This window comes from Drosophila serrata, unplaced genomic scaffold, assembly GCF_035046125.1.
Source record: "Drosophila serrata isolate PLE 108 unplaced genomic scaffold, ASM3504612v1 contig_382, whole genome shotgun sequence".
NCBI lineage: Eukaryota > Metazoa > Arthropoda > Insecta > Diptera > Drosophilidae > Drosophila > Drosophila serrata.
The window spans coordinates 3334588-3361343 of record NW_028257280.1 but is presented as its reverse complement, the minus strand read 5'-3'; the positions used below and the strand labels follow the sequence as shown (position 1 = coordinate 3361343).

The 26756-nt window shown below is 40.9% G+C and overlaps 1 protein-coding gene across 1 annotated transcript; it reads left to right on the top strand.

The window, feature by feature from the left end:
- Window positions 1–919: 919 nt before the first annotated feature.
- dpr4 (defective proboscis extension response 4) lies at window positions 920–12537 on the top strand. The gene is made up of 6 exons (XM_020955669.2): window positions 920–2404; window positions 4425–4626; window positions 5909–6063; window positions 9305–9515; window positions 9652–9909; window positions 11170–12537. The coding sequence occupies exons 2-6, from the start codon at window positions 4554–4556 to the stop codon at window positions 11460–11462; spliced, it is 990 nt and encodes a 329-aa protein (XP_020811328.2). The 5' UTR covers window positions 920–2404; window positions 4425–4553; the 3' UTR covers window positions 11463–12537.
- The last annotated feature ends 14219 nt before the right edge of the window (window positions 12538–26756 follow it).

Sequence of the window (26756 nt, the reverse complement as noted above, 5' to 3'; positions counted from 1 at the left end):
TAAACTTGGGCTTTCATAAGTTAACATAGTTGCCTTTCCTGTTAAAGATAAGATCGTTATTAGACTAAACTTAATGCTTTTTTAGCTCTCTAAAGAGCCATAATACTCTTGCTAAAAATACAAAATTAGTAAAAGAGAACCTATATTTAATGAATAATATAGTAAAGATCAGTGGAAATACCCATTATAATTATGCAAGGGTATTTAAGCTTCGACTGAATCAACTTTACTTCATTTCTTGTTATTTATGAGCTCGTAAGGCATGCGTTGAAATGCCCGCCTCTGGTTTTCGGAAGGGGGCGGCCACTGGAGAGGTTAAAACTGTTAAGGGGGGTACTACCAAAGGGTGGCAAAAGGCCGGCTAAAAGGGAGGAGGAGGAGGATACGCTTTCGCCAGCCACATTTGCGGGCCATAACACGCAACATTTGACATGGCCAGAGTAGCAACAAAAAGCGGCGAGGCACAGGTGTTGGTTGCACCTCCCTCCCCCCTTTACGGTCAGAGCTCCCTTCACCCCTTCACCCCTTACCCTACCTAACAACCAACACACACACATACATCTCTCTCGAGTGCGACGCATGTACATAAACTGAAATTGGCCTATAACTGTCTGTTCAATTGTTTCTGCCTTGTCTAAGGGGTAAGAGGAATTTGGCAAAAAGGGATTCCGATTCCTATACCATTACCTATACCTATATATTGCGGTAAAAATCACATTTCCATGGCCCGGCGTAAATCATTCATGTGCGAGAACGACGACCGAAGGAAGGGCCAGAGGCAAGGAGCCAAGAGCCAGGAGCCAGGAGCTAGGAGCCAGAAGAGAGTGCCGCCGAGCACCGACGAAACGGGAAGGGACGTGCCCCGAAATGTAGACTATATTAATATGCCAAAACGAAGGCGTCTCTACTACGAATATTCATTTGTACGTGACTATGGAGCATATTAGGTTCGTCTGGCCACGACTTGCACTCGGATTCTGTTTCGGCCTAGGGTCTCGTGTCTCGTGTGTCTCGCATTGAGGCAGGTTGTGCTAATAACCCAGATAGTGCCGAAAGAGATGGATGTAGAAGAGAGTTCTCAGTCAGAGAGAGAGAAGCGATCCGACTTTCTGTGGTTAAGGGATAAGCAACTCGAGTCGAGCGGGAACCCTTGACTTGACTTGACTTGCCTTGCCTTGCCTTGCCTTTCTTGCCTTAAAAATAAAATTGCTCATTAGGCATGCAAAGAAAGAGGCAACAAATGGATGGCAAATTAATATTTGATATGCTCCAGCTCTCGAGGAAATCCTCTCATCCTTTCGGGTTACAGCTTTCGGCTTTCGCCACTCTCTCTTTCGTCCTGCCTGGGTCTGCGCCTGCGCCAGAGAGCAACGCTTTCGGAGTCAGCGTTTTCGGAGTCCCTAGTCCGAGGACGAGTGCAAGTCCTGTGCTCATGCCGAGATAGACACGGAATCAGTTCCAGCACGCGAATCCTGCCGCAAGGATGCCCGTGAACGCTGCTCCTTTATCGCCGGAGTACACAGTCACTGAAGGCAAGGGCAAGGGGAAAGAGAACGCCAACGAGAAAGAGAAAGAGAAAGTGCTACTAGCATCGCCGAGCATTGTGCCACATTTAAAAATGAAAACAGACGAAGGAATGAAGTGAAGGCGCAAGCCAAAAGCCGTTTAATAACTAAATCCCACGGAGCCGCCGTTGGTCACGTTCCGAGACGGATACACAAAAATGCCACCTCTCTTCGCTGCCACATCGTCGGTGTCGGTGTCTGTGTGTGTCGGTGCGAGTTCCGCTGTGTATTGGTGCTGGTGTGCATACCTATAGGGTCTCCTGGCTGCCACCTAATGTGGTAACATCCACATACACACATCGGTGAAAATAATAATACAAAGCCCTCGTCCTTGTCGCTACTCGCCGCCTGTCGCCTCGTCATCGTGCCCGTGCCCGTGTCCGTATCCGTGTCGGTGTCCGGGGTCCCTGTCCGCGTCCGCATCCGCGTCCCTATGTGGATCTGTGTCCCCGCCAAACGGAAATATTTTCGAAATCCGCGTTATTAAGCCACGCACACAAAGAGTCAGACCAAAATAAACCTAGCGCTGGCCGCATTGTTGAACGGATTGATTGCTGAATTGTTGTACGCGCTGGCATTGATTGGTGAACTGTGTGTGCGTCTGTGTGTGTGTCATTGGTGAATTGTTGAGAGAATTGTTGAATACCTTTCGAGAACTGTTGATTGGACGCGCCATGCCGCCTAATTATTGCGCGTTGCGCAATCCCATCCCCATGGCAAGCTCCGGATTAAACCAACAGTAGTTGAGGCAACCGCGGGACAAAGCGCAGCAGGAGTTAAGAGCCGGACCTCGGGGGATGATGACGTTGGTGTCATTTGGAAGTCATTGCGGAGACCCAGTAAGTGAAGGAATTTAATTTAATGCGCCTGCAAGGACACGGGGGGCGGGACGACGACTATGGGGGCAAGGGCAAGCGAGAAAAACAAACAATAAATAGGGTCCTTTTCCCGGACAAACTGTGCGGTCGTCCTTTGTCCGCCTTTTCCGTTTGACAGGTCTGAAAAGTTAGGAAAAGAACAACAGAATAATGTTGTTCGCTAGCCGGATAAAAAAATACAACAAAAAGAAGAACAACTTTTGTTTAATTTCCATGGAGAGCAGGAGAGAAAGGGAACTGCGGCGGACATGGCGGCCAGGCGATAATTCCGCTGTAATAGCTGCGAAAAAAATGAAGCCTGCGAAACCTTTTTCCTAGGAACCGAGAGGGACCTGGGACCAGGGACCAGGGGATCCGGGAGGAGGCCCGGATACCAAGAAACCAGGCAACCAAGGAGCCGACGCGATGGCTGAAAGGCCAAAAGTGACCAAAACAAATGGCGGCCGCCGGACCGAGGCTTTGACCCTTGGAGTCACGCAGCTAATTGGACTGACAACAAATGTATATTTTTGAGTAATGACCGGGATTATGAAAGACCGTTCTAGGCGCCGTCCCCTGCCCGACCTTCCGCAAACTGACTGATTACTGAGTTGGAGCCATAAATAATGAGAGGAACAGCCTCGAGGACTCATGCTCCGACTCCTTTGACTTCGACTCAGACTCGGGGGCACCATGGCAGCAGACTGACAAATTTGCAAATGCAGAGGGAAAGACGAAGGGGAGTATCGAGTTTATCCAGATAAAACTATATAGTTGACAAGGTCGTTTAGCCAGGAGCTCAGTTTTGCGAAAACTTTTTAATTTCATCCTTCACGAAGTTTTTCGACTTTTGCTCAGTTTTCCATTCAACGTGCTCTGGTTCGCCCCCGCACCCTGTGTTGTCCCATCATCTTTATCCTTTGTGCTCCCCCAAAGAAGTGGCAGCATAGTTAAGTCACTTTGTTGCCTGGCAACCCGGGGAGTTGTCGTCGGAAAACTGAAAGTTGAGGAGGCTGCACAACAACCTCATCCGGCATTAACCTCATTAACCCCCCATTCGGACGAATTCCCAGCGACGATTCTCTCATTCTGTTAATTGGAATTGCGGTGCAGTGAGCTCCATAAGTATGCGCACACACAAGTCGCCGTAAATCAATAAATAATGTTTAATCGTTCAAATGTGACCGAGGATCCACAGAATAATGGTGTGTGGCTGAATCTGAATCTGTGTTGGTTGGCAAATTTATCTATAATTTATTCTTGGCACAGTTGGCACAACAAATTTGTCGATTGCTGACCCAATTATAAAACTAATTCTTCCGATAATTCATCCACCCGCACTCAACTGGCATATAATATTAATACAATTGGAGTGCCAAAATAATGCTTTAATTTTAACGATAAACAGACCAATTTTGTTGCCAATTAAGTTGACAATTGGGAAAATTCATATCAAATAATTGTGAATAAATCGTTTTGAGTGAAAAATCGCACTTAATAATATATCGAAAAAGTATTGTAAACTTTTGTGAAAAGAGCCATTCATAAGATGACCTATATAGTAAAATAACTTTTTCATATTCCACCTCTAATTCAAGCTTTTTCAAATCAATATTCCCTTAAAGTTAAATTAAAATGTACGTAATATTATTAGAATACTTCGAAGCCAATTCCAATTTCTACGTTTCATTATATCTCTTTTTATGTTTATCGTTATTATTCAATCTTTTAACCATCCGAGGGCAATGAAACGCACTGTATTAAACAATTGCCTGCGATGGGCATGGCAATTTGCCGTCTGCTGGCGAAAAAGGAAACATATTGGCTTGTGCCCTGGCAGGACTCTCCTCCTCCTCCTCCCCATATCCTGGTTCAGGCTCGCTTCCATCATTTGCCCGGCAAATTACTTTCCCATTCCCTTGTCGCATTTCCAGGCGGGTCGTCCTTCGCCTTTGGCCCCATAAAAAAAAGCGCGCTGGTAATAATATTTCCTCCTTTGCAGATTATTATTAAACCTTAAACCGTAAACGGAGCAAGCCCAGCAGCGAGGAGCGGAGGACTCCAACGCCAGAGCAGCAGTAGCTGAAGCCAGTAGCCGAAGGACCAGAAGTCCGAGTGGAGAGCATAAACCATGTGGACAACGGACTGCCCCAGAGCGTTGAAAGCGATTTTCCTGGTGCCGCTGTGGCTGTTCCTGCACCTCGGTGAGTTTTTTCCTATTTTATGCCTCATGTTTGTGGTCTACACAGAGAGAAATAAGTACATATTTAGCTTGGAGTTTATAGTGTTTATGTGTATATATGTTTTCTAAATAAACTATAAAGTTAATATTTAGTCTGAGGCTCGAAACACTGTGAAGGAATCATTTCTGACCCTATAAACCTTGATCAGCACCACATCTCTGGCAAGAAAATATTTTTGCCGAAAATAATTCAAAATTTGAAAATTTAAAATTGCCAAAAATGTATAAAAATTTGAATTTTGTATATGATAAATCCAGTATGCAGATTTAATAACCTACTAAAACGAAACATTGGAAAACATTCCGAATTAAAATGAATACATTTTTGGCCAAGATATGAGTTGTTTTAGTTTTGATTTTTTCGAAAATACTTCCATATAAACATACCACTAAATATGTTTAGATTCAAAGAATTTAAACTTATTTTGATCGATTTCCTTTTCTATATAATAATTTGATTGTAATTTTGTATGTATAAACAAAATTTTGGGTGTATAAACCTTGGCTTCCCAAAGCTAGGTTTCTTTCTGTTTTTGTTTATTATTAAATTATATAAACCAGTGTTCTCCATATTTAATGAATTATCTAAAATAATCGAACTAAAATTTGAAGGATTTTATAGTATGATTAATAGAAATTGTAACATTTTAATTTAAATCCCATTATCAGAAGCGGAAACCTTTTATATAAATTAAAATTATATATTGTATTATCTGCCATGTTAAAGTGGCAAATCCACTTAAGAGGCTTACTTTAAAGTTAACAGGCTTAAATAATTTTCATTATAAAAAAAAAAAACAAAAGAATCAATTAATTTATGTGTAAAGGCCCACGGCATTCGTTGTTCATATACATATTTGAAATATTTATATATATATTTTTTTGTAGCTTCAATTGAAATTGAATGACTTCCTCTTCAAATGCCCACAAAAACAGCTTGTGAAATATGAGCATCTAAGTATTTTTTCACAATATCATTGTGTGCATATGGCTGAATATATTTTCAATAATTAAATAACAAATGAGATATGAGAGACAGATATGCATGAAACAACTTCCTTTAGATAATGTAATATAAATAATCCTGTCCAAATGTCAATCATATTTGGTTAGGGATTACATTTCTACTATCAGTAACATGACTGTTATTTATCTGATAACATTTAACCATTTCTGATAGAGTTTTAAGTTATTTTCTGCAAGTGCTGGGATTAATGCGCGATGCATCCTCTGTTTGTTCACAGATTGCGGCCTGGTTGGCGGCGAGGTGCCGCCGCACTACTGGGAGACGCCCTACTCCCAGCCGTACTTCGACAACTCCTCGAGGCGCGAGGTCACCGCAACCGTGGGCCAGGCAGCCCTGCTGCACTGCCGCGTCCGGAATCTGGGCGATCGAGCGGTAAGTGGGGTCGGGTCGCCAGCAATTAATATGCTCGGGGAGAGGGAGAGGGTCCTGGGTCCAGGGTCCGGGGTCCGAGTCCCCGGCATTATATTCGCATAAGGCATAAGGCAAAACAAACGACCTGCGGCGGTCGTGTGGCAGATTTGTAGATTACTTTTAAAAGATTACGCCATAAAGTTGGTGGTTGGATGGTTGCCCCGATGCCCCCTGGAATGCGCCTCCCCTTATAGTCCTCCTCCTCCTGACCATAAACCCCCTCGCCTTTGTGTGTGTTTGGCTCGCTCTGGTTTGCACATTTGTAACACGGCTTCGCTTCCGCTGCCGGCGATTTGTTAGCAAATGCAACAACACACAGGACCCCGGACCGTACCATGCCGCCACCTGCCAGTCCCAGTCCTTGGTCCCTTGTCCTGGTCCCAATCCATGACCATGTCCATGTCCAGGCCGAGTTCCCGCCACCTCGCCGACCTTTTGTCCCGGCCAGTCGCTCTGTGGCTGTGCAATTATGCGGTGTAATAAATTTTACGTTGTCCGTGTCCGCCTCCTGGCTCCCCTCCGAGCGGAGTTTTGAGAACCAAACCCTGCTCCTCCTTCCTCTCCCCGGCTGACAACGATGTCAGCAACGCTCGTTCGCCCGCCCAACTTTCAGCAAGTCAGTGGCATTGAGTAATTAACGCCGTGCTGGAGCCGTGTTGGAGCTTGGAGCGGAACTGAACTCTGCCCTAATCCTCCATTCTGGGCATTGTCTCCCGTTATATGCGGCTAATTGGCGGTGTCTCCAGCACGTTGCATTCTCTCAGTCCTTTGCTCCTTGCTCCTTGCTCCTTGCTTCTCTGACTGCACGAATCCCAATTCGAGATCCATTTTTCCAGTCACTCAGAGCTTCTGTGGCACGACACCCACTGCCGGTGCCACCGAGTTCCGTGCTAATTGATTGTCGCAATATATGCACGACATGAAAATTTTCCCTCTAAATGGGATTTTTCGCATTTCGTTTCGCATAGTTCGTGTGTGAGGCAGCCTCAAAGGAAAATGTCAACGAAAAGGAAAACTAAACGAAGCTTAATCACTTTGGCAAAAATTTAGTTCAAGTGATGTAAACTAGTTTAGAGGCATGTTGCTTAGAGAAAGAGAAAGAGCGTTCAGGCAAGAAACTTGATTAAAATCTTAGAACTTTAAATTGTTAATTAAAAGCACAGAGATTTATATACTAAATTTCTATGATTAAAAAACTAATCAGCATAGATTGTTGTTTTTATAAAATGTACAAGATAATACTCATTAATCTCCCAGAATTCGTAATATAGAATTAATCTAAGCTAATAGTTTCTTAACTAAAATGAAAATTGCAACTCAATTATTTAAATTGTATCTGTGAATTAAAATCAATAAATACTATGATAGCACACATAAAAACATAATCAATCAATCATTTAAAATGATTTTGTATAAAAAACTAAAACAACATAGATATTTTTTCCCGCTGATTAATCATCTAAACTAATATTTAAAGAGTCAATCGTTTATCAAGATTTTTTCTATTGTTAATTAATATGTTTCTTGCAATCTAAATGCAATTATTTTCTGTATTAAAAACTCAATATTTTTTCTATTTTTCTTTTAGTTTGTTTTGTTTGCATTTATCAATCATTGCGTGCTATATGGAGTATTAAATGTGGAAAATTCACTTAGTGAACGTGTTAATTGGTTGGTTTCACTTTTTATACATTTTTCTGTGCATTAACCAAAGGCCTTGCCTTGAACTTATTTGCACTGGGGAAATGCAATTAATTTTAATTGAATATTGAAAATTAGTGAACGGATGGTTAATGAATGAATATTAATTTAAATATAAATCAAGCGGACTCTTTATGTGCACGGCTGTGCACGACCAGGCGCTAATCCATAATTAATTGAACCCAAACAAACGGCGAAATTAAGCCAGGCACAAAGCGAGAGCTTCGTTTCGCTCATTTCTCCTCCATTGGCATAAGCAACTCCTACTCTTATATAATATATATCTATAAATATATATATAGAGATATATAGAGATGTACATAAAACTACTCCGGGACTGGGCCGCATTAAGTAACCCAATTGCAGCCATAAATTAGAGTCCAGACAAAGCCGAAACGGGCAATTAATGAATTTCTAGTTTTCCCCTGCTGCCTCGCCACGCCCACAAATGGGAAAACTTTGGGCAACCATTTAAAGTTGCTCAATTTGCTTCGTGGCCAAAGTATCCTAGGCATCCTTCAGGTAGGTAGAACACAAGGAGCACACAAAGACCTGGAGGCTGGAATCCTTTTAAGCCAGAACACGCTTTTGTTGCTGGCGAAAAATCCGGCTAATTATAGGAACATATAAAAGAGCATTTATGTTATTATTTTGGGGATTTGCTATTGGGAGCTTGCCGCTCCACTGAATATTAAGTGAAAAGTTTTTTATTCCTTGCACTTAAACTTTTGGCCAAATTTCGAATTTATTCCCCGAAGATACATATTTCAAAATGTCATAACATGAAAGCGTATCAAAAAACTTGCCACGTGCAAAAAGTTGACTACTTTGTTGGCCGATGTCAATAGTTTGTACTATTTTTAGCCGAAGAACTTAGGGTAAAAATACTAAATGTAAATCTCCATTGTGTCGGTCCTTAAGTGGCATTTACACAAGGCAATTATGCCCCCTTCTTTCAAGGAATATCATAAATATTGCCTCACACGAATCTAAAAACCATTTCGTAAAATTCATGAAGGCAAGCCACACCTTTAAGAAACACGAAATAATTTTTCATTCGAGATTCTGACACGTGCATGCAAGTACAGCTGTCCCAGTAAAGGCTTTCGTTCAAATTGTATTCATTATTATTTTTTTAAACTAGTTTCACATTTTTGTAGGTCACTTTTGTGCGGAATCAAGAGGTTAAAAAATATAATTGCTTTTCTCTGCTGAAAACAATTTTAGAATAGAATTTAATTAAATTAAAAACATATAAAGAAATTCTATTCATGTGCACATGAAGGGTAGGTTTTCTCAAATATCCTAGCAAAACATTTTAATTGCCAAAACATAATCAATTTATGGCAATTTACTGATGAGTTTTCTGTGTAGCAAAAGGTCCTTTTAATGAAGGAAATAACTTTTTATGCCGGAAGAAACTTAAGCTAATGTGTTTTGGGGGTGCAAAAGGAGGTCTGCTTTACCTATATTTAATGACTGTTTATTCTTCCTCCTTCAGGTGTCCTGGATACGAAAGCGCGACCTGCACATCCTTACGGTGGGCATCCTTACGTACACCAACGACCAGCGCTTCCAGTCGCTGCACTCGGAGGGCTCCGACGAGTGGACGCTGCGCATCTCGTCACCCCAGCCCAGGGACTCTGGCACCTACGAATGCCAGGTGTCCACCGAGCCCAAGATCAGCCAGGGCTTCCGCCTCAACGTAGTGGGTGAGTATGGAGTCCAAGTGGGGGAGCTGGGAATGAATAGAGAAGAAGAAGCTCCCATTAGTTGGCCATTTGTTGGGCGGAGTGCTAATTAATTGCCTGCCACGTGTGGCTTTCTATCACCTCTCTCGCTTGGCAGTGTCGCGGGCCAAGATCCTGGGCAACGCGGAGCTCTTCATCAAGAGCGGCAGCGACATCAATCTCACCTGCCTGGCGATGCAGTCGCCGGTGCCGCCGTCGTTCATCTACTGGTACAAGGGCAAGCGGGTCATGAATTATAGCCAGCGTGGCGGCATCAACGTCATCACGGAGCGTTCCACGCGGACCAGCAAGCTCCTCATCGCCAAGGCCACGCCGGCGGACTCGGGCAACTACACCTGCTCCCCGAGCAGCTCAGGTGAGTCGACATTCAGCACCCCAGCACTCCAGCCATATGCCAATTTCCCCTGCATCGACACACTTGGAAAATACACAAGCGAAAACTATATGCCTCATAATTATTTCATATTTCAAATTGCTGTCTAAATAACAAACATGAATCCTAAAAAAATAAAGCCTTGTTTAAACTTTAGTTTATCTAAAAAAAAACAATATAAATTCACATTGAATGTTACATGAACTTTTCTATTGTCTAAAAATATGGCAGAAAAATCTCTGTGAAGTCTTATGAACTTTTGAGCCTGTGTAATGGCAGAGAATGGAAACATGACTGATTGTTCATCAGCTAAAGTTTAACTTGTGGGCGTAGAGAGTTATTGATATCCTTTATAAATAGCCTGATGTGTGTGTCAGCAATTGTAAAGAGCCTTGAGCTTACCCACAAACATTATTTTAATTGAGGATACGAGGCGTATGAGCAATTATTACCCTAAAAATAAAAACATAACTAAAAGTCAATATTTAAATTGAGGGATCATTCAGGAAGGTTTAACAAAAAGAGTAAATAAATTAGGACAGTTTAGGCCTTGAGTTTACTTTTACATTGTTTTTTTTTTTTTGGTATATAGAATGAAATATTAAAAAAGAAAACATTTTCTTAATCTTAAAGTAAAAGACCATATATAGAAGAAATTATCTAATGTACTCTAAGCTATGATGCCTGGAAACATATATTGACTTTAAAATAAATATAAGAACTGTAAAAATTGATTAAGAAACTGGTCTTAAATAAGCTGTAAGAATAACTAACTAAAACAAGTACCATCTTTGCAAACTTTAATTTAAAATACAGTTTAAACAACTTGAATAATAATGAAGGCCTACTCATTAGTTAAGAATAGCTAACACAACATAATATATGTTGTTTATAAACAAAACTTAGCTTGTTGTTTAGTTTCCAAAGTGGGGCTTTATTTGTTTAGAAATCAGAGGAACAAAGCGTTTTAAACTCTCTCAAAGGTCGTTACTCAAACTTGTGTGACTTTCGTCTATTCATAAATTAAAAAGTTTTGGTGGCAAGAATTTTCCGAGTGTGTGCTCCCCCACCCACACTGGCAATTAATGCAACTATATTCGTGACCTGCGGCATTTCCATCCCCCCAACCACGTTCCACCACCTGCCAACCGTCACCAAATGCCTCCTTTGAAAACCATGCCACCACCACACTCATTTCCCCATTTTCCCCATTTTCTTTGCATTTTCCCGCTCCCATTGCAGACTCCGCCTCGGTGGTGGTGCACGTCATCAACGGGGAGCATCCGGCCGCCATGCAGCACGGCAACAGCAGCGCCACCTGCCTGCGCCTCCTGCCGCCGGCCACGTCCGTGCCTTTAGCCTTCGCTGCCAGGATGGCGATGACGCTGGCGGCTGTCGCCTGGAACTGCAACTCCAACTATTATGGCAATGGTAACTGGAACTGGAACTGGAACTGGAACCGGAACATGCACTGGCACTGGCACTGGAAGTGGAACTGGATGCTGGGCGGCGGTGGTCTCTGGAGCTGGAGCTGATGCAACAGTGCTCGATGCTGAATGCAAAAAAACGCCGAACGCTGAACGCTGAACGCTGAATGCCACTGTCCCGGCCTAGTTGGGACTGGGCCACGCTCCTCCCCAGGTGCATTTAATGGGCGCGGAGGAGCGTCTTACGAACTAGTGTACATATACAGTGTGTCCTTTAAACGAGTATTATCTATAAGACATCCCCAAAGGAGAGACAGGCAGAGGCAGGCAGTATTACGAACGAATCAATAATCAAGACAGCACAGTCAACGGAAAGAGTCCAGGCCCCCCAGCACTCACTATATACATCCCTTACTTATCAAAAAGAAAAAAATAATAATAATGAAAACAAGGAACCCATAAATAGCAGCTGCTTCGACCCCCATTCATTCAGCCATCCGAAAAACTGAGTTGTATGTTGTCATTGTTTTAATTTGAAATTCATTTCGTTTGTCATACATAATAATCATTATACACGGGCCAAAAGTCAGCAATTATAGTCAACCTTTCGGTGGAAACACACACTTTACAGTTTAGAGTTCACAGTTTATTTTGTGTTAACAGAAGCAGAAATGTCCGATTGTATATATACAAGAAATACACAAACATTTTAGGCCTTCGATTGTTATTTATTTATACCGAAATCATACATACACCCAAAAAGTACACTCATATACACCCTGCACAATGATATAGGGGGAGGTAACCCTCGGCTATATATATATAGATGGTTATTCAGTGTATATGGATAAGTTTTTATCTGGTTGTCAGCCGCGAAATTGTTCTACGTAGTCCATCATCTAGTTACTGTGTAAAATATTCATACTTGATAATTGTACATTTAGAGGTCGGTTTTAAGCGGTCTTGATAAGACTTTTAAGTAAATAAGAGCGAACGGAAGCACTCGGTTCAACCAAAGAAAATAGTCAAAGAAATAATTATGGAAATTACTAAACTAAACGGAAAGGAAATAAGTAAATGAAGCTAACCTAAGCAGAGTCAAAATATGTTTTTCTGTTTAAACAAAAGCTAAAATAAACGAACAATGTTTCTCCATAATAAATGAAAATATGGTTATGGTTAACACTGTGCAAATGTTCTCTCATTAAGGGGGGAGGGACGGAGCTTAACGTACCCACAAAATCAAGGGGGAAAAAAGGCAAAAGTTTTTATCCTATTATGGCAACATTTAATTAACGTCCGATTTGGTGGAACGAACGAATGGACGCGTCGCCGAATCGCTTCGATCATCTTCATTATGCATACGCCACGTTGGCCCCGCAAATCCGACAGCTTTTGGCCACATTCGGTGGCAGCCACAATCCATGGCCAATACCACTACCACTACCACACGGTCGTTGTTTCACCCGAAAATGAAAGACTAATTAAGCGGCTTATTTGCGCGTATTAATAGACCGACTTGTGGTCAGCTCAGCATGTGTTCATATCGGCGGCACACTATATATGGTGTCGGAGTTTGTTCAACAAAAACCCGCCCAACTAGCAACTAGCAAGGACTGTGTGGCTAAACCAACATGTATTTATATTCCGATTTAAAAATAGTAAAAATGGTAAAAACTCGAGAGAACCCACGCAAATAACCAAGCAGCTATACACACACAATCGTAACGCACGGGGGAGCTGCTGGTGCTGGTGCTGCAGATACAGATACAAACCCAAATGGACTTATAAAAGTGTACGATGGCAGCTTACGTGACAGGGGTCAGGAGACAGGAGCACCAAAAAGGGTGCAAAAGTCAAGGAAAATAAATGGTTTTTCAGCTTTTATTTACTTGAGAGACCGGTGGGAAAAGGGAATGCAGCCAGCCAAGGATGATGCGACGCCGGCAGTGGAATCAATGTAAAGGTCACAATTTATTCAATTGCCTTTTGCCAAGATATTTTTATGGCGTGTTCATGTGCCTGGACTTCAGCTCTCTCTCTTTGGTCAGAAGACCTAATCCCAAATCACAACGGAATTACAAACTGGTAATGGTTATGTAGCGGAAGAGAGCAAGGGAACCGGGACACAGGACTTTGAGCCCCCAAACCCCTGGCACATAATGGCCAATTGATAGCCAAAAGGCATTAACACGCCAAAGAAATTCCCCAGGCTAAAACAGAGATGTTGCCAAAAAAAGCGAGCAAATTTCCAGCTAACACACACATTCACATTTTCGCCCGAAAAGTGAGCCAGACCGAGAGGGAAAATATTAAGTTCAAATGTAGCAGAAATCCAAAATACGTGCCATGACATAGAAAACAGGATGGCCAAAAAACACGGGGGGCACGGGGACAAAGCAGGGGTGGAGGGTGCGGGGGTTTCGGTGGGGACTATGGGACAACGTAAGCAATCCCCGGGCCACACCCCCTTTTGAGCCACCCCTCTAAATGAAACTAACTCCCCTGTTTAGGTGCGGCATGCGTGCGTGAAGCGAAAATCACGTCCGATTCGATGCGTTGCCCCGAGAATTTATTGGGGAGAGGTCAGAATATTCATACATCGATATTTTCCAGAGCCTTCACCTGATGCGACCATAAGTATATGTGTACATGGAAAGAAATACAAAAAAAGAACTCTGTCTAAATCGAATCATCAACTTATTAATATTGAGCGCAAGCACGAGTGAAGATACGAGCTGAAAATCAATAAGTGGGATGTTCCTGGAAGCTGTCTACCTTTTAAAGACAAGAGGTTTGCAAAATATCGTTGGGAGTTATTACTTTTAGGATGTTTCCGAGTATTTTGGGAATATTTAATTATAGGTTTCAATCAGGTTGCTTGAGATTTCATTGACACTTTGCTGTATCTTTATGACAGCCTTACCACCACGTGGCTTAATAATATTTACGTAATTATATTTCTAGGAACAATTTAAACAGGAATGAATTTTCATTTAATATAATAGGTTTTGGGAATTAAAGAGGTAATATTTTGGGACAATTTAAATGGATAAGAGAGTGTGATAAAGAGCGAGTTATATTAAATGAACATGTAGAACTACTTGTAAAGACTTCTTAAAGTCAAGACAACTGAGACAGGCAATGGTATATTAATCATATAATACAACTTAAAAATGCCTTGTTCAAATTATTTTATTATTCAAATTCGGACTGCAATTTTTCTCTCTCTGCATATTGAATGTGTGCTTGTGTTATTGAAAAATTCAATATGAAATGCTGGCAGCCATGTGGGAAGACTTAGACAAATGGCCACCCGTCTCGTAAGCGGATGAAAATGACTTACAATACGCACCGAGCGGACCTGAGCAACTTATAGCAGGTACCTGGCCATGACTGCAGGACTCCTAAAAGCGTTAAATATTTTACGATATGTGCAACTTGGCTTCCTCCAAGAACACACTTGTGTGGCACACACACCGCCTCCCAACCACCCTCCCTCCCCTTTGCGAGTGGCGTGGCTAATGGCTCAGAAGCGTATGAACGAATGAAGTGCAACAACAACAATAAGAACTGGGAAAGGGGGTTTGGGGGGTTTGGGAAAGCAACAACATCAACAGGAAACTAGAAGAAAAACAGCAAATAAATTTATGAAATTTTCATCAACATTTTTGACAACAACAGGGAAAAATTCAAGACACACCGGGTGGTCGGTGGTGGGTGAAGAAAAAACATTTGTAAAATGGAATATAACAGGGAAATTGTTTAAATGCATGGAAAGTGCTCCTCAAGTGCGATAGGAAGCAAGGAAAGTGGAGCACCAAACATTTTTGAGGCACTTTGGAAAATATTTATGCTGTTTAAAAGGGACATTAAGGTATTTTTATTGTAAATATATTTGTAATTATGTCTAGGTAATTATTATTATTTTCTTGGAGGAAATTGGGGGAAATACTAGTACCCCAAGTATACATATATTATATATCATTGGTTATTTAAATTGGGAAATTGGGAAATTAAATTCTTAAATGCTTAGTAAGCTTTGAGTATTGATTACAAAATAAATATTCCACCATTGAGAGTATAATTAAAATAAATTCTGCAAAAACCTTACAACAAGATAAATATTTCTAAGAACTACACCCTTAAATCAACTATACATTTCAGCTTTTATTGGAATTCTGAAAATGATTTCTAATAACAATTTCTTTGAAAAACAAAAATGTTAAGAACTGTTAAAATGAGCTTCGAGAGCTTCTAACCATGTGTACATTCCTGGGAAATACCTTGATTGATTCATTTGAAGTAAGATTCTCTTGGAAACGTAAAAGCCATTGAATGTAATCGGTGAAAAGCGTAATTTTTTCCTGTGCCAAGGAAGTTGGGGAAAAATCACAGAACGAATGGGAGAGTAGCAGAAGCAGCAGTAGAAAAGCACACGCAATGCCAAAGTGAAAACAACAACGACAGTGGCTAATGAAATCTCTCAAGTGCATGGAAATTGCTAATCGGATGTGAATGTGTGTGTGTAGAAGTGTCGGAAATGGTGTTTCAGAGGGGGTGGGGGAGGTGGGAAAACAGTAAGCCAAAGTGAAATTACTGTGGCCAATTGCATGGAAAGTACGCACAGGATGCAACCGAAAGTTGGCACAGTAGTTAGCAAGGGATTAAGCTCATCCAGCACAATCAGATAATCTCAATTTCTTCGCTTCTCCCTTCCTTACTGTCTGCGAGAAATTACAAATGAATTAAGCACTTAAACTTTTATGATAATTTCTCAATCCTCAGTGACTTCCTGCTTTACGGTCGCCTACGGATTTTGTTGCTGTCTTCGACTTTGGATGATTTATGATCCACTTCCACATTTGCATAGATACATTTATCGATATTCGCAGGTAAGTAAACAAAGGCAAAATAAGGGTGGCCCCAAAGGACCCCCATCTTTCCGGACAGCCAAATATTTGCCTTGGGAGGGCGAAGGAGCGAAGGATTGCCAAGTTAACGTTAATGTTAACCGTATCGGCCCTGGCATCGGGCATAATCCTGTTGGCTTTCCATATTGTTTTTGACAGCAGATCAATCGAGTGGAAAATGTTACGGCTGGCGGTTGCGGGGCCAATCGGTTTATCGGATATCGCGATTATATTTAGCCGATAATTGGCCCACAAGCGTCGTCGTCGCCATTGCCGTCCCCCCAGAGATTCTGGATAACTTTATAATGTGCTCGAGCACAAGGTGAGATTGCATTAGGAGCTGTCAATGAATGGACCAAACTCGAGACAAAGGCAACCACAAAATTGCTGAGAGTTTTGCAAAGCAAAACAAAGGCACCAGCAGCCGCAGGGGAGGGGTTCAAGGAGTAGGGGAGGTTTCTAGGAGACTTCAACCAGCAGCATAGCCAAGCAGCCACTTGTGGAGAGAGAGAGAGAGGGAGAGAGAGAGAGAGAGAGAGAGGGGAATGCAGGTGGAATGGCAAGCAATGTCAGTTTGTCCCTACAATTGGCCCAAAGCGTTTGCTATTGTGTAGATCCTCTTGCTTTGCCCTCGCCCACCCCTGTTGTTGCTGCTCCTTTCTCTGCTCTGCTCTGGCCATGTTAACCTGTCCCAGCTTCCCCATTACCCCTGCAGGAGTCTTACATTGGGAGAAATAATAGAGTGTGCTAGTTTTCTATATTTAGTTAATATATGTGGGAGAGTGAAAAAATATGTTACTTATATGATATAAGATTTAAAGCTATTTATTTATATTTACCATCTTTTATTTACTACAAATATATAATTAGGAATGGATCAGATCAAACAACTATATCATATAGCTGCCATAGGAATGATCGTTAAATCTATGCTTATCCCTCTCTCTGTGCATCTCTGCTCTCTATCCCTCTCGCGTACCTCCAGAGATATGACTTTAACTCTCGCGCTCTCGCTCTCACTTTCTCTGCTCTCCTCTTTACTCGCAGACTATAAATAGAGGGCCTACCCTCCCACCGGCCTCAGTCTGTCCGCGGTCTTTCCAGTGTTAACATCTGTTGTGATAGTGATAGTGATTACTCTTCGGCCTCTAAAATATCACCTGGCCTATGTGATACATGTGGATCACCAGGAAGAAGCTTACTTTGATGTGTCCTCTACTCCGGTAAGTCTTAACAATGACAATTATTTTATATTATTATATTATATTATAAAAGAGGCCTTATTTTATATTATAAAATAATTATAATTATATTATTAAAGAGGCCTAGGTCAAATATTATCTGTATCTGAATTAACTCTCTTATTATCATAAATCTCATTACTTTGTTTTTATTTAAAGTGACACAGCACTTTGTATTCAGGATATCTACAATCATATACTCAAAGTTAACAGCTTGACTTAATTATAAACCTTTTTTTGAATATTGATTTCTTACCCTTATGATACTTTTCTAACTGACTTTGGTGCCAACTTTTGGTACATTATAATAATAAAATCAGGGTGTTATAATTAAAGTCAGAAGCGTAAAACACAGTGAAAGAATCATTTCCGACCCTATAAATCATATATATTCTTGATCAGCATCAGAAGCAGAATCGATCTATCTACCTCCAGATAAAATTTGATTTTTTCAATATTTTGAAAATTTTATAAGGGGTAACATCGTTAAAATTGTCAAAATTTAACAAAAAATGTTAATTTTGTAAATTCTAAAACTCTATATGCAGCTTTGTTAACCCTATAAAAACTAGCACAGAAATGTTATCCGAATTGAAATGAATGCCTTTTTGACTTAGTTATGGTTCTGAAAAACTTGAATTTACCCCAAAAATTAGCATATCAAAATATAGAGTTAATATATCCTAGGGTTTTTCTTCCAGTGCAAAAGCTAGAGAAAGCGAGAGCGAGAGACTTTTCGGCTTGAAACGATAAACAGGCTGACAATGGCAGCTGGAGAAGCTCCTTGTGCTCCTGCTTATGGAATCCCGTAGAAAATACTCGATGCTCTCTATATACCGAAAAATCGTCGTTTATTCTCTGGCCACCTTACCCCCCTCTAGCCCCCATTCAGCACATAGCTAAATTTCTTCCCCCTAGCCCCACACTTCACCCCTTTTTTTTGGCCAGCGGCGGGGTGCTCACTCTTCGGTGGCACGTTTTTATGACTTAATGCTAACAAACGCATCCACGTGCCAAAAATAATCGTCCGACTCTCTTTCTGTTGACTCGGCTCATTGTGCTCGGGCTTTAGACCAATTTTGTTGCCAATACGTTTTAGCCATGTTTGTACAAAACGCAAACGGATTTGCCAATGTTTATGCCATGGATTATTGCGGCATGCGTAAGCCTGTCTACGTGTATTGGCCACCCATCCGCCGCCCACAGGGCCAGCTATCCGATTTTCCGGAATGTCTGAATGGGTGTATGTGTGTGTGCGGGAAATCCGTGTGGCCAGAAAAGTGGCCAAGAACATAAAGCCCCAACCGGGACTATGGCCAGGTGCCTGGACCGATAATAATAATAATAATAGGCCAAAACACGGCAGCGGTAGCGGCTAAAAAGCCATCAAGAAATTTATGTGCGTAAAGGGTTTGGGGTCGGGGTCATTGTCGGTGTCAGAGTTGGATCTTTAAAGTCGAACCCATTTCGTCAGCTGCCAGATTTGATGCTGATTTGAAGGGTCCTTCGTCATCAGCAGCATCTCCTTGCTTCCCTTCCCTCGTCCCGCGTCCCTCGTGCTGCCAATTAGCGAGCGATGGCAAATTGTCTTCCAGAGACATCAAGCTCGTCCTCGAGCACCAACTGGAGCAGGCAGTCGTCGTAGTTATAATACGACATTACAATAAAAAGTGCGCTTGTTGTAAGCTGACATGCAACATTGCAGCAATTTTCAGGAACTGCTGCAGACGATGACGACTGCGATGACGAATGGGAGCGGAAAAGCTGAGAACCCGAGTCGCAGCGGGAAATCGCAGGGTATAGCAGCGGGTTCCGGGGGAGATTCTCCTCTCTTTTTTTTTTGGAGGAGGAAAACTCAACAAGAGATTGAGTGGAATGCTGGAAATAACGAAGGTTGCCGCGCTTAAAGCTTTGACAGCTGCAACTACTGCCGCGTCGCTCGATCTTCTCTCGTTTTGGAGCAATTGAATTTTTGCAGCTGCCAGGCGACTTAACCCTCTAATGCCGACGCAAACAGGATTAGATGCAATGCCAGTTGATTGCCCATTCGAATACAATCAAGATTGGGTTAATTATTCAAGAGCTGCAAGTTGCAAGCTGCATTCAGAGAGAGAGAGGGAGACACGTATGCATTCCGCCTGTCGAATTCCGGTTGAATATGCAAGTGCACGTGGCGCAATCAAGGCAAGACAATATCAACTTGGAGTCGGGGATTCCCCCTTTCAGTTGGTGCCTCAGTCGATTAATTCAACTAGTTTTTACGCACACACATACAAGGAGCTCCTTCGGCAGTTCCCCGGTTCCTAGTTTCTTTGCATGTTTTCTGCTTCCAGAATTGCCAGAAAATTGCTGGAAAGTGGTCCTTAAACAATTGCCAGACTTCTCCTTCCTCTCCCTGTTTTTTTTTTCTAAATAACTTAAAATGGCATCTCTGTAATTTAAACTGTTTCAGATCAATGATTGAAAAAGAAAACCAATTATTTGCTTATTTTTACAGGCTTTACTTTTCACAAAATGCTTAAATAATCTTACATTCGATTGTAAGTGAACATATAAATTTAAAATACCTAAAGAATATTCTCATTTTCAGAAGTAAGACAACTTTTATAAACATCCTGCTGCGTGCAAAAGGCATATCCATTTAATTAACTAAACCCTCGAGCCATTATCCTTTTGTGGAACACACAGAAAGAAGGAAAGAAGCCCCAGCTTCCCCATTTGTAAGCCACATTGAGAAATCTTATTTAAATTCTGGAAATAAATAAAGCGAAAAAATAGTAAAACACAAAGTCAGAAATATACATAGATGGATTCTGATGAATCTGTACAATTTTGCATGTACACTAGTACTATATATATATGTGCAACCAATCAGAAAAAATCGTTGCATATACATAAATATGAGTATATATATTTGTAAATTGGCGGTGGTGTGCACAACTAATATTTACCGTATACGTTTCACTTAAATATTTACATGCTTATTTATCTTGCTTAAATTGTACATTTATTTTGCGCCTTTATATAATTAATTTATTGTTGTTTAACTCTGTTCGAAATCAAATAAAATTGAAATGTTCAATCCACTTTCATGCTGATTGAGCATTGACCCCATTAAAGGGGAAGTTCTAGTAGTTCAAAAGGAAGTTATAACCCAGTTTTTATGCTTTTTTTTTATAGCTTACTTAATTTCAAGCACATAAATGTATGTACTTTCATTTTAATATGAGTTTTTTGTAAGGAAAATTAAATAATCAAAGAATAAGTAAAGATTCTTAAGAAACTGTTGTGTTTTCCAAGTTTCTAATCTTAAAAATAAAAGAAAAATACGAAACTTTTAGAGCCTGCCACGTAAAGCATCACTCAATGCTGTCCGGCATAAATGTGGATAGTATTTTCTTTTTTGGTGGCCATCAACTTTGTTTTGATGGCCTTTTCATGACGCCAACCAAGAGCGACTGGAGTCATAACCGGCAACAATTTCCAGGTTCCATTTCAATAAACGGGGAAATCAAAAGGCACTATATTCCAGCCTAAATTCAGCTATGTGTGTGTGAGTGTGTACGTGTAAGGATGGTATGTAGTTCCCCTTGGTGACTTTCGGTTCGGCTTCAGTTCATTTTTCTCCCACATAGTTCATTTCCTGATGAGCGTGTAAAAAGCCGAATATTACCTGCGGGCTCTGGCACTATGCTATGCTATGCCAGGGGTTGTGTGTGCGTGTGTAACCGGGGCATTATCACAGTTATTCCATTAGAGAACGAACCTGGTTCCCTGGTTTCGGATGCTAAGTCTGGTTGCGGGTTGTGGGAGGTGTCGTCGTTAATGGGTTAACTGGCAGCCCGAATCGCTTCATTTCATTCGACACATAAGGCAGTTCCTGCTCCCAATGCATCCCAACCGTAGATGGGTGGGTGAATCGTTATCCCGGAGGCAGGATCTGGGCTGGGCATGTGTCTGGTGTCTCTGGGAGGGAGGGAGGGGACTGTGGCTAGGTGGGGGAGTGGCTGCCTTTTGGTAAATGGCCTGCCGTATGCTCATTTGTATTGGCTACAAATACAATTTGATAGTCCTGCTGCTACCAGGTCCTGGCCCTACTCCTGCTCCTGCTTCTGCTCCTGCTTCTGCTCCTGCTCCTGCTCCTGCTTCTGCTCCTGCTCCTGCTTATTCCTCCTCTACTGTGGCTGCAGGCAAAGCATATACACAGAGGCACACCGAAAAAATTCGCAGCCTCGTTTACCTGCACTTCGTGCAGCTCGAAAGCCAGCCAACAATGAAATTGCTCGGTTCAAGGAGGTGGAAGCAATTGAACCTTCAATTTAGAAGGACTTAAGACGGTGTACTCGAAGATTCTATTAATTTGTGAACGATTAAATTGGTTTGCCTAAAGCTTAATGCTTAAATTGGATTCATTTATAAGCAGAAGATATTACACAGAGTCTTAATTTATAGAGAAATTAAGAGAGAAAAAGTTAAGTTCGGTATGTCAAAGTTGGCAGTTTTTATTGATCATAACTAAGCCAAAAATGCTTTAATTTCAATTCGGAAAGCTTTTCTATGCTAGTTTTTATTAGGCTAACAAAACTAGATAATAAATTTAACATAAAAAAAATTCAATTTTTTTCGAATTTTTGAACAAATTTTACAAATATAAAAAGTTGAAAAATTTGAGCAATTTGTTTTTTCATTCAAACATGTCTAGATCGACTCTACTATTCATGCTGATCAAGAATATATATGATTTATAGGGTCGGAAATGACTCCTTCACTCCTTTTCAGAGTTCTGATCCTTGCAAGGGTATGAAAATTAACAAGGGTTAAATAAACCTCTTAACTGGCCATAAATAACCTTACTTAATCGATAAAATATACCGATAACAGAAATTGAAGATTGAAAAAGTCGTGAACAAGCCAAACCCTAATTCGTACAACTTGGTTGAAAAAGTAAAATCGATTGCTGGAACCAAAGATTCAAAATCAGATTATTCTCGGTATTTTATCTTTCGCTTTAACTTTTCCTCTTTTCTTTGCTGGCTTTTTGCTGAACGTAGATTTGTTTTCTTTTTAAATTACATCTTTGGCATTGATTTGGGCTTTTGAAAAGTATTTTATTTCACAAGTGGATGGCAATAAATTCCTATCGAATTCAATTGTCTGCCGCCTGTTTTTCTTCCTGTGCGCACCGCACTCACACACACACAACAGGCGGCGTACGTGTGCAGAAAACAGTTAACCAAGGTGGTAACTGAAGGGGGGAAACTTGGGGGGGGGGGAGGGGGAGGAGGGAACGGGTCTGAACGGAATGGCAGGGCGGTCCAAACAAATTGCGCACCACCGACGAATCTGCACCGTTCCACCGATGGTACACCTAGGCGTATGCGTTATAATAATACGTATACGTATGTATGCACATAACGATGGCCAGAGAAACAGAAGCAGAAACAGAAGTAACGGCAAAAGCAGAGACAGAGGCAGAGGGACAAGCAGAAACAGAAGGAGGCGCCAAGCAGATGGCAAGGAAGGAGCAGGCGTTGAAGAAGGACTAAAGAGGAAGTGGAAGGGTTGCGGGGCAAGATAAAAAGTTGAAAATAAATTTTTATTGTTATGGGGCACACACACAGACACACACACCGGAGCTCTTCTTGTATGTCCTTGTATCTGTTTGCGTGTTTGCGACACTCATTTTCTGCAGATGTCTTTTATGTGTGTGCGTGCCGCTGCCCCCCGCTGCCCCCCTGCCCCACGTCGCCAGATATCCTTCCTTGCCCGTATCCATTTTCCATCTCCCTTCCGCTGTGGCTTGGAAAATCCAATGAGAACATGTGTACTTAACATAAATCGCTCACTCATTGAAAACAGTTGCATAAATACCGAACCAAAAGGGGAGGGGTGTGAAAAGTGGTGGGAAAATCGACCCCAGAAGAAACCAGAAACAGAAACTGAAACCGAATCGGCAACCGAATCAGCTGAAGTTGCAACTGCAATGCAAAACATTTATCGATTTGCAGCCACACACAGAGCGAAACTATCTATGCACACCGCTTTTCCCACCAAGCTTTTCCCTTCCCCCTCCCCCTTGGATTTCCCATTTTCCCTGTTACCAGCACCACCATCTCCCTGGGACAGGAACTCGCACTCGTTCAGCCGCCGCTGCCGCCCCACGTGTGCAGAAAGTTTTGCCAACAGTTTTAATTTCCCATAATTACACAATTACAAAGCGCAAAGTTTTCAGCACACGCCACGCCCCTCCGCCCCTCCAGAGCACGAAGGCACCTCTCCCTTGCCCTCCCTGCACTCTCCTCACGCCCCTACACAATGCCAACTGCGCGTCATGGAAATGAGCAGTCAAAAAAAGGCACAAAAAAAAGGAACAAAGAAAAAAATGAAGGAAAGCGGAAAACTAAAAAACAGCGGAAAACGGAAGGCGGATTTATTTCCCATGCAAAATCGAAGCTTTAATGCCCTGAAAGCAGTCGAGGATTAATCGCTTGTCCGGCAATTAGTGAATCTACATAGAAGATTGTGTCGTCCTGCCGGTACCTGGAAAATAAATCAGGCGCAATAAGGCAACGTTGATGACCCCATTGATATGTATGTACAAATATACATATGGATATATATGTGGTATAATAACGTGGTTTTATAGTGAATTTTAATCAAGTCATGACATCTTAAATGTCAGGGGTTGTGCAAATATATAGTTCTTAAATATAGTTTGGTAATATTTAGTATAGGATAGGTATACAATTTTAGAAATGATATGTTTATGTAGTGACTTTTTGTTTGGTTTGAATACAACTTTTTTATAGACAGTAATATAAAAATACTGAAGTAATATATTATTAAAATAATCTTTTAATAAAAGTTCAGAGTTTACATAGTATGGTATTACATCAATTTAATTTCCTCCTAAACACTATATTAACTCATATGAATCTACTAATTAACTAAAGAAATGCCTTGATATGAAGTTATAAATAAAATGGTAATTTCAACATTGATTTATATAGATAACATGTGTTTTGTTTTATAAATAAGGAAATGAAATATTTTGATTATATCTTTAGTTTGTTGTGGCATTCTTTGACTATACGATTCATTAAGATTCATAAAGCATTTTGTCATGAATCAAGAATTGAAAACTAAAATGTATACTCTTTATCGACTTAATATTCAATAATCAAGAGTATGCTAAAGTCATTTTTTGAATTATACCTTCATCCATTTGTTTTAATCACAATTAAACATGAAAAATGGCCTTGTTCTTGGTCATTAATGCTTTTAACCGAAACAATTAACATATTTATTATTTGAATAAAAACCTACCAATAAATAAAGTAATTACTAAAAACACCTATGAAATATTATTTCATTAACATCTCTCATTTAATCTAAAATAAGCTACCAAAATATCCCAACTAAATTGGAACCTTGAACAAAAATAGATCTTATATAAACCCATCCCTATGTACATATCCTTATCGCAATGTAATCTTTCTGATCCCTCTATGTGATCACTAATCCTTGATCCTTTGGGCAGGGTATTATTCGTGTAGCTCAACCAACAGGCGAAATGAGCAGGCAAAACTTTTGTGCATTGCTCATTCTTTCTCTCTCTCTCTCTGGCACACACACACACACTTTGGCAGCAGCAATTCAGCACACATGGATAGTCAGTGGGGCGGGGTAGGGGCGCTGATGAAACGGAAGACTGAGGAGCGGAAAAGTGGACGGACACGTAGGCAAAAGTATTTATTGAAAACTGTTACCGTTAGCAGCCAACCTGGTCGCTTCCCGCTTCCCGCTTCCGCGCCCCTTCATCCACGATGCCTTTCACACTTTGTGTTCGAATGGGTTTGAGTGTGTTCGTTTGGTCGCTTGCTTATCGCTGACGTTGCTCCACACACGCACACACTCACACACACACTAAAGTGGTCATGTGTGAGTGCATGCATGGGCGGTGGGCGTGGCAGGAGAGGGGCGGAGTCCTAAGGGATGGAGAGATGGAGATACGCTGCCAAATGACAATGCGACAATGCTGCCCGCCAGCGAAGCGCACTTGGAAAAATGCTATAAAAAATCAAACCATTACGCGAGTGAAAAAATCCAGAGAAAAGCAATAGGAAAAGCTGTGATTTCTTTTTAGCAAAATAAATTTGAGTTTTTATTTTTGTGTCGTTGTGCTTAGGAGTACTTTTTTAAAAGCCAATCTAATCCACTTCAAGTCCGTTTCATTAATCGACTCAAGCGCTTTAAAAAGGATTTATAATTATCTGCAAATTGGTTATACTTAAACATTTTGTATTTAATGGATATGTAAATGCTACTTTAATCCTTAAAATCTGTTAGTATTAATTTAAATTCCCCAATAAACCATCGCCATAGCCACACAAAAGAATTTAATGCTTGCCATGTGCTAAATACTATTTATTTTCAGCTTTGTTTAATGCTGCAATGCTTCAGAATTAATTATCTGCTTAAATTCAAATTCGAAATACTCTAATTTATGAAATAAGTTGTATATTTACCATTCTCTTGGAACCAACAGTAAATAATATATACTATAATATAATAATATATATTTATTATTTCTTTAATATAATTTTTAAAGGTACCGCAATCATTAATAAGAAAGAAACTAACTTTGGAAAGCCGCACATTGTATACCCTTGCATTATGATATATGATCAGAGAGTCGAATTTTTAATCGTGTAGAACTAAGCCAGATAATCATTAATTATAATTCCGAAAGCTTTTCTGTCAGTTTTTATTAGGTTTATAAATCTGCATACTTAATTTAAAACTTAAAAAAATTAAAATTTTTATCAAATTTTCAAAATTTTGACGATGTAACCCCTTATAAAATTTAAAAAAAATTTTTAAAATATTGTTTTCAACCGGACATGGCTAGATCGTTATTTTTTTTCACAGTGCACCTGTGGCGCCGACTGTTGACAGTGGCTTTTGTTGGGGATTTTAAAATCAATTGTAAATGCAAGTTATACGCGCATATCCTTTAAATCAGGCAGCTGTCCCGTCGCTGTCCCTACAGCCATCTCACCATCGACCCGAACTCCCCGGCTGCAGGACCCGTAGTATATGTCCTTGTCTGCTGGATGCATAATCCCTGGCACTATTTAATTTTCAATTGAAAGGCCAGCAATTTATGGCTCTTCTTGGAAAGTTCGCTTCCTCTCTCTGTCTCTAGCTCCCGGGTAGACAATCAAAAATTGTGTGCCAGCGGCTTA

Coding starts and splice junctions, on each gene's coding strand:
- dpr4 (XM_020955669.2), top strand. CDS start 4,554: ATGTGGACAACGGACTGCCCCAGAGCGTTGAAAGCGATTTTCCTGGTG. Junction 6,064..9,304: donor GGAATCTGGGCGATCGAGCG/GTAAGTGGGGTC, acceptor TTCCTCCTTCAG/GTGTCCTGGATACGAAAGCG. Junction 9,516..9,651: donor CTTCCGCCTCAACGTAGTGG/GTGAGTATGGAG, acceptor CTCGCTTGGCAG/TGTCGCGGGCCAAGATCCTG.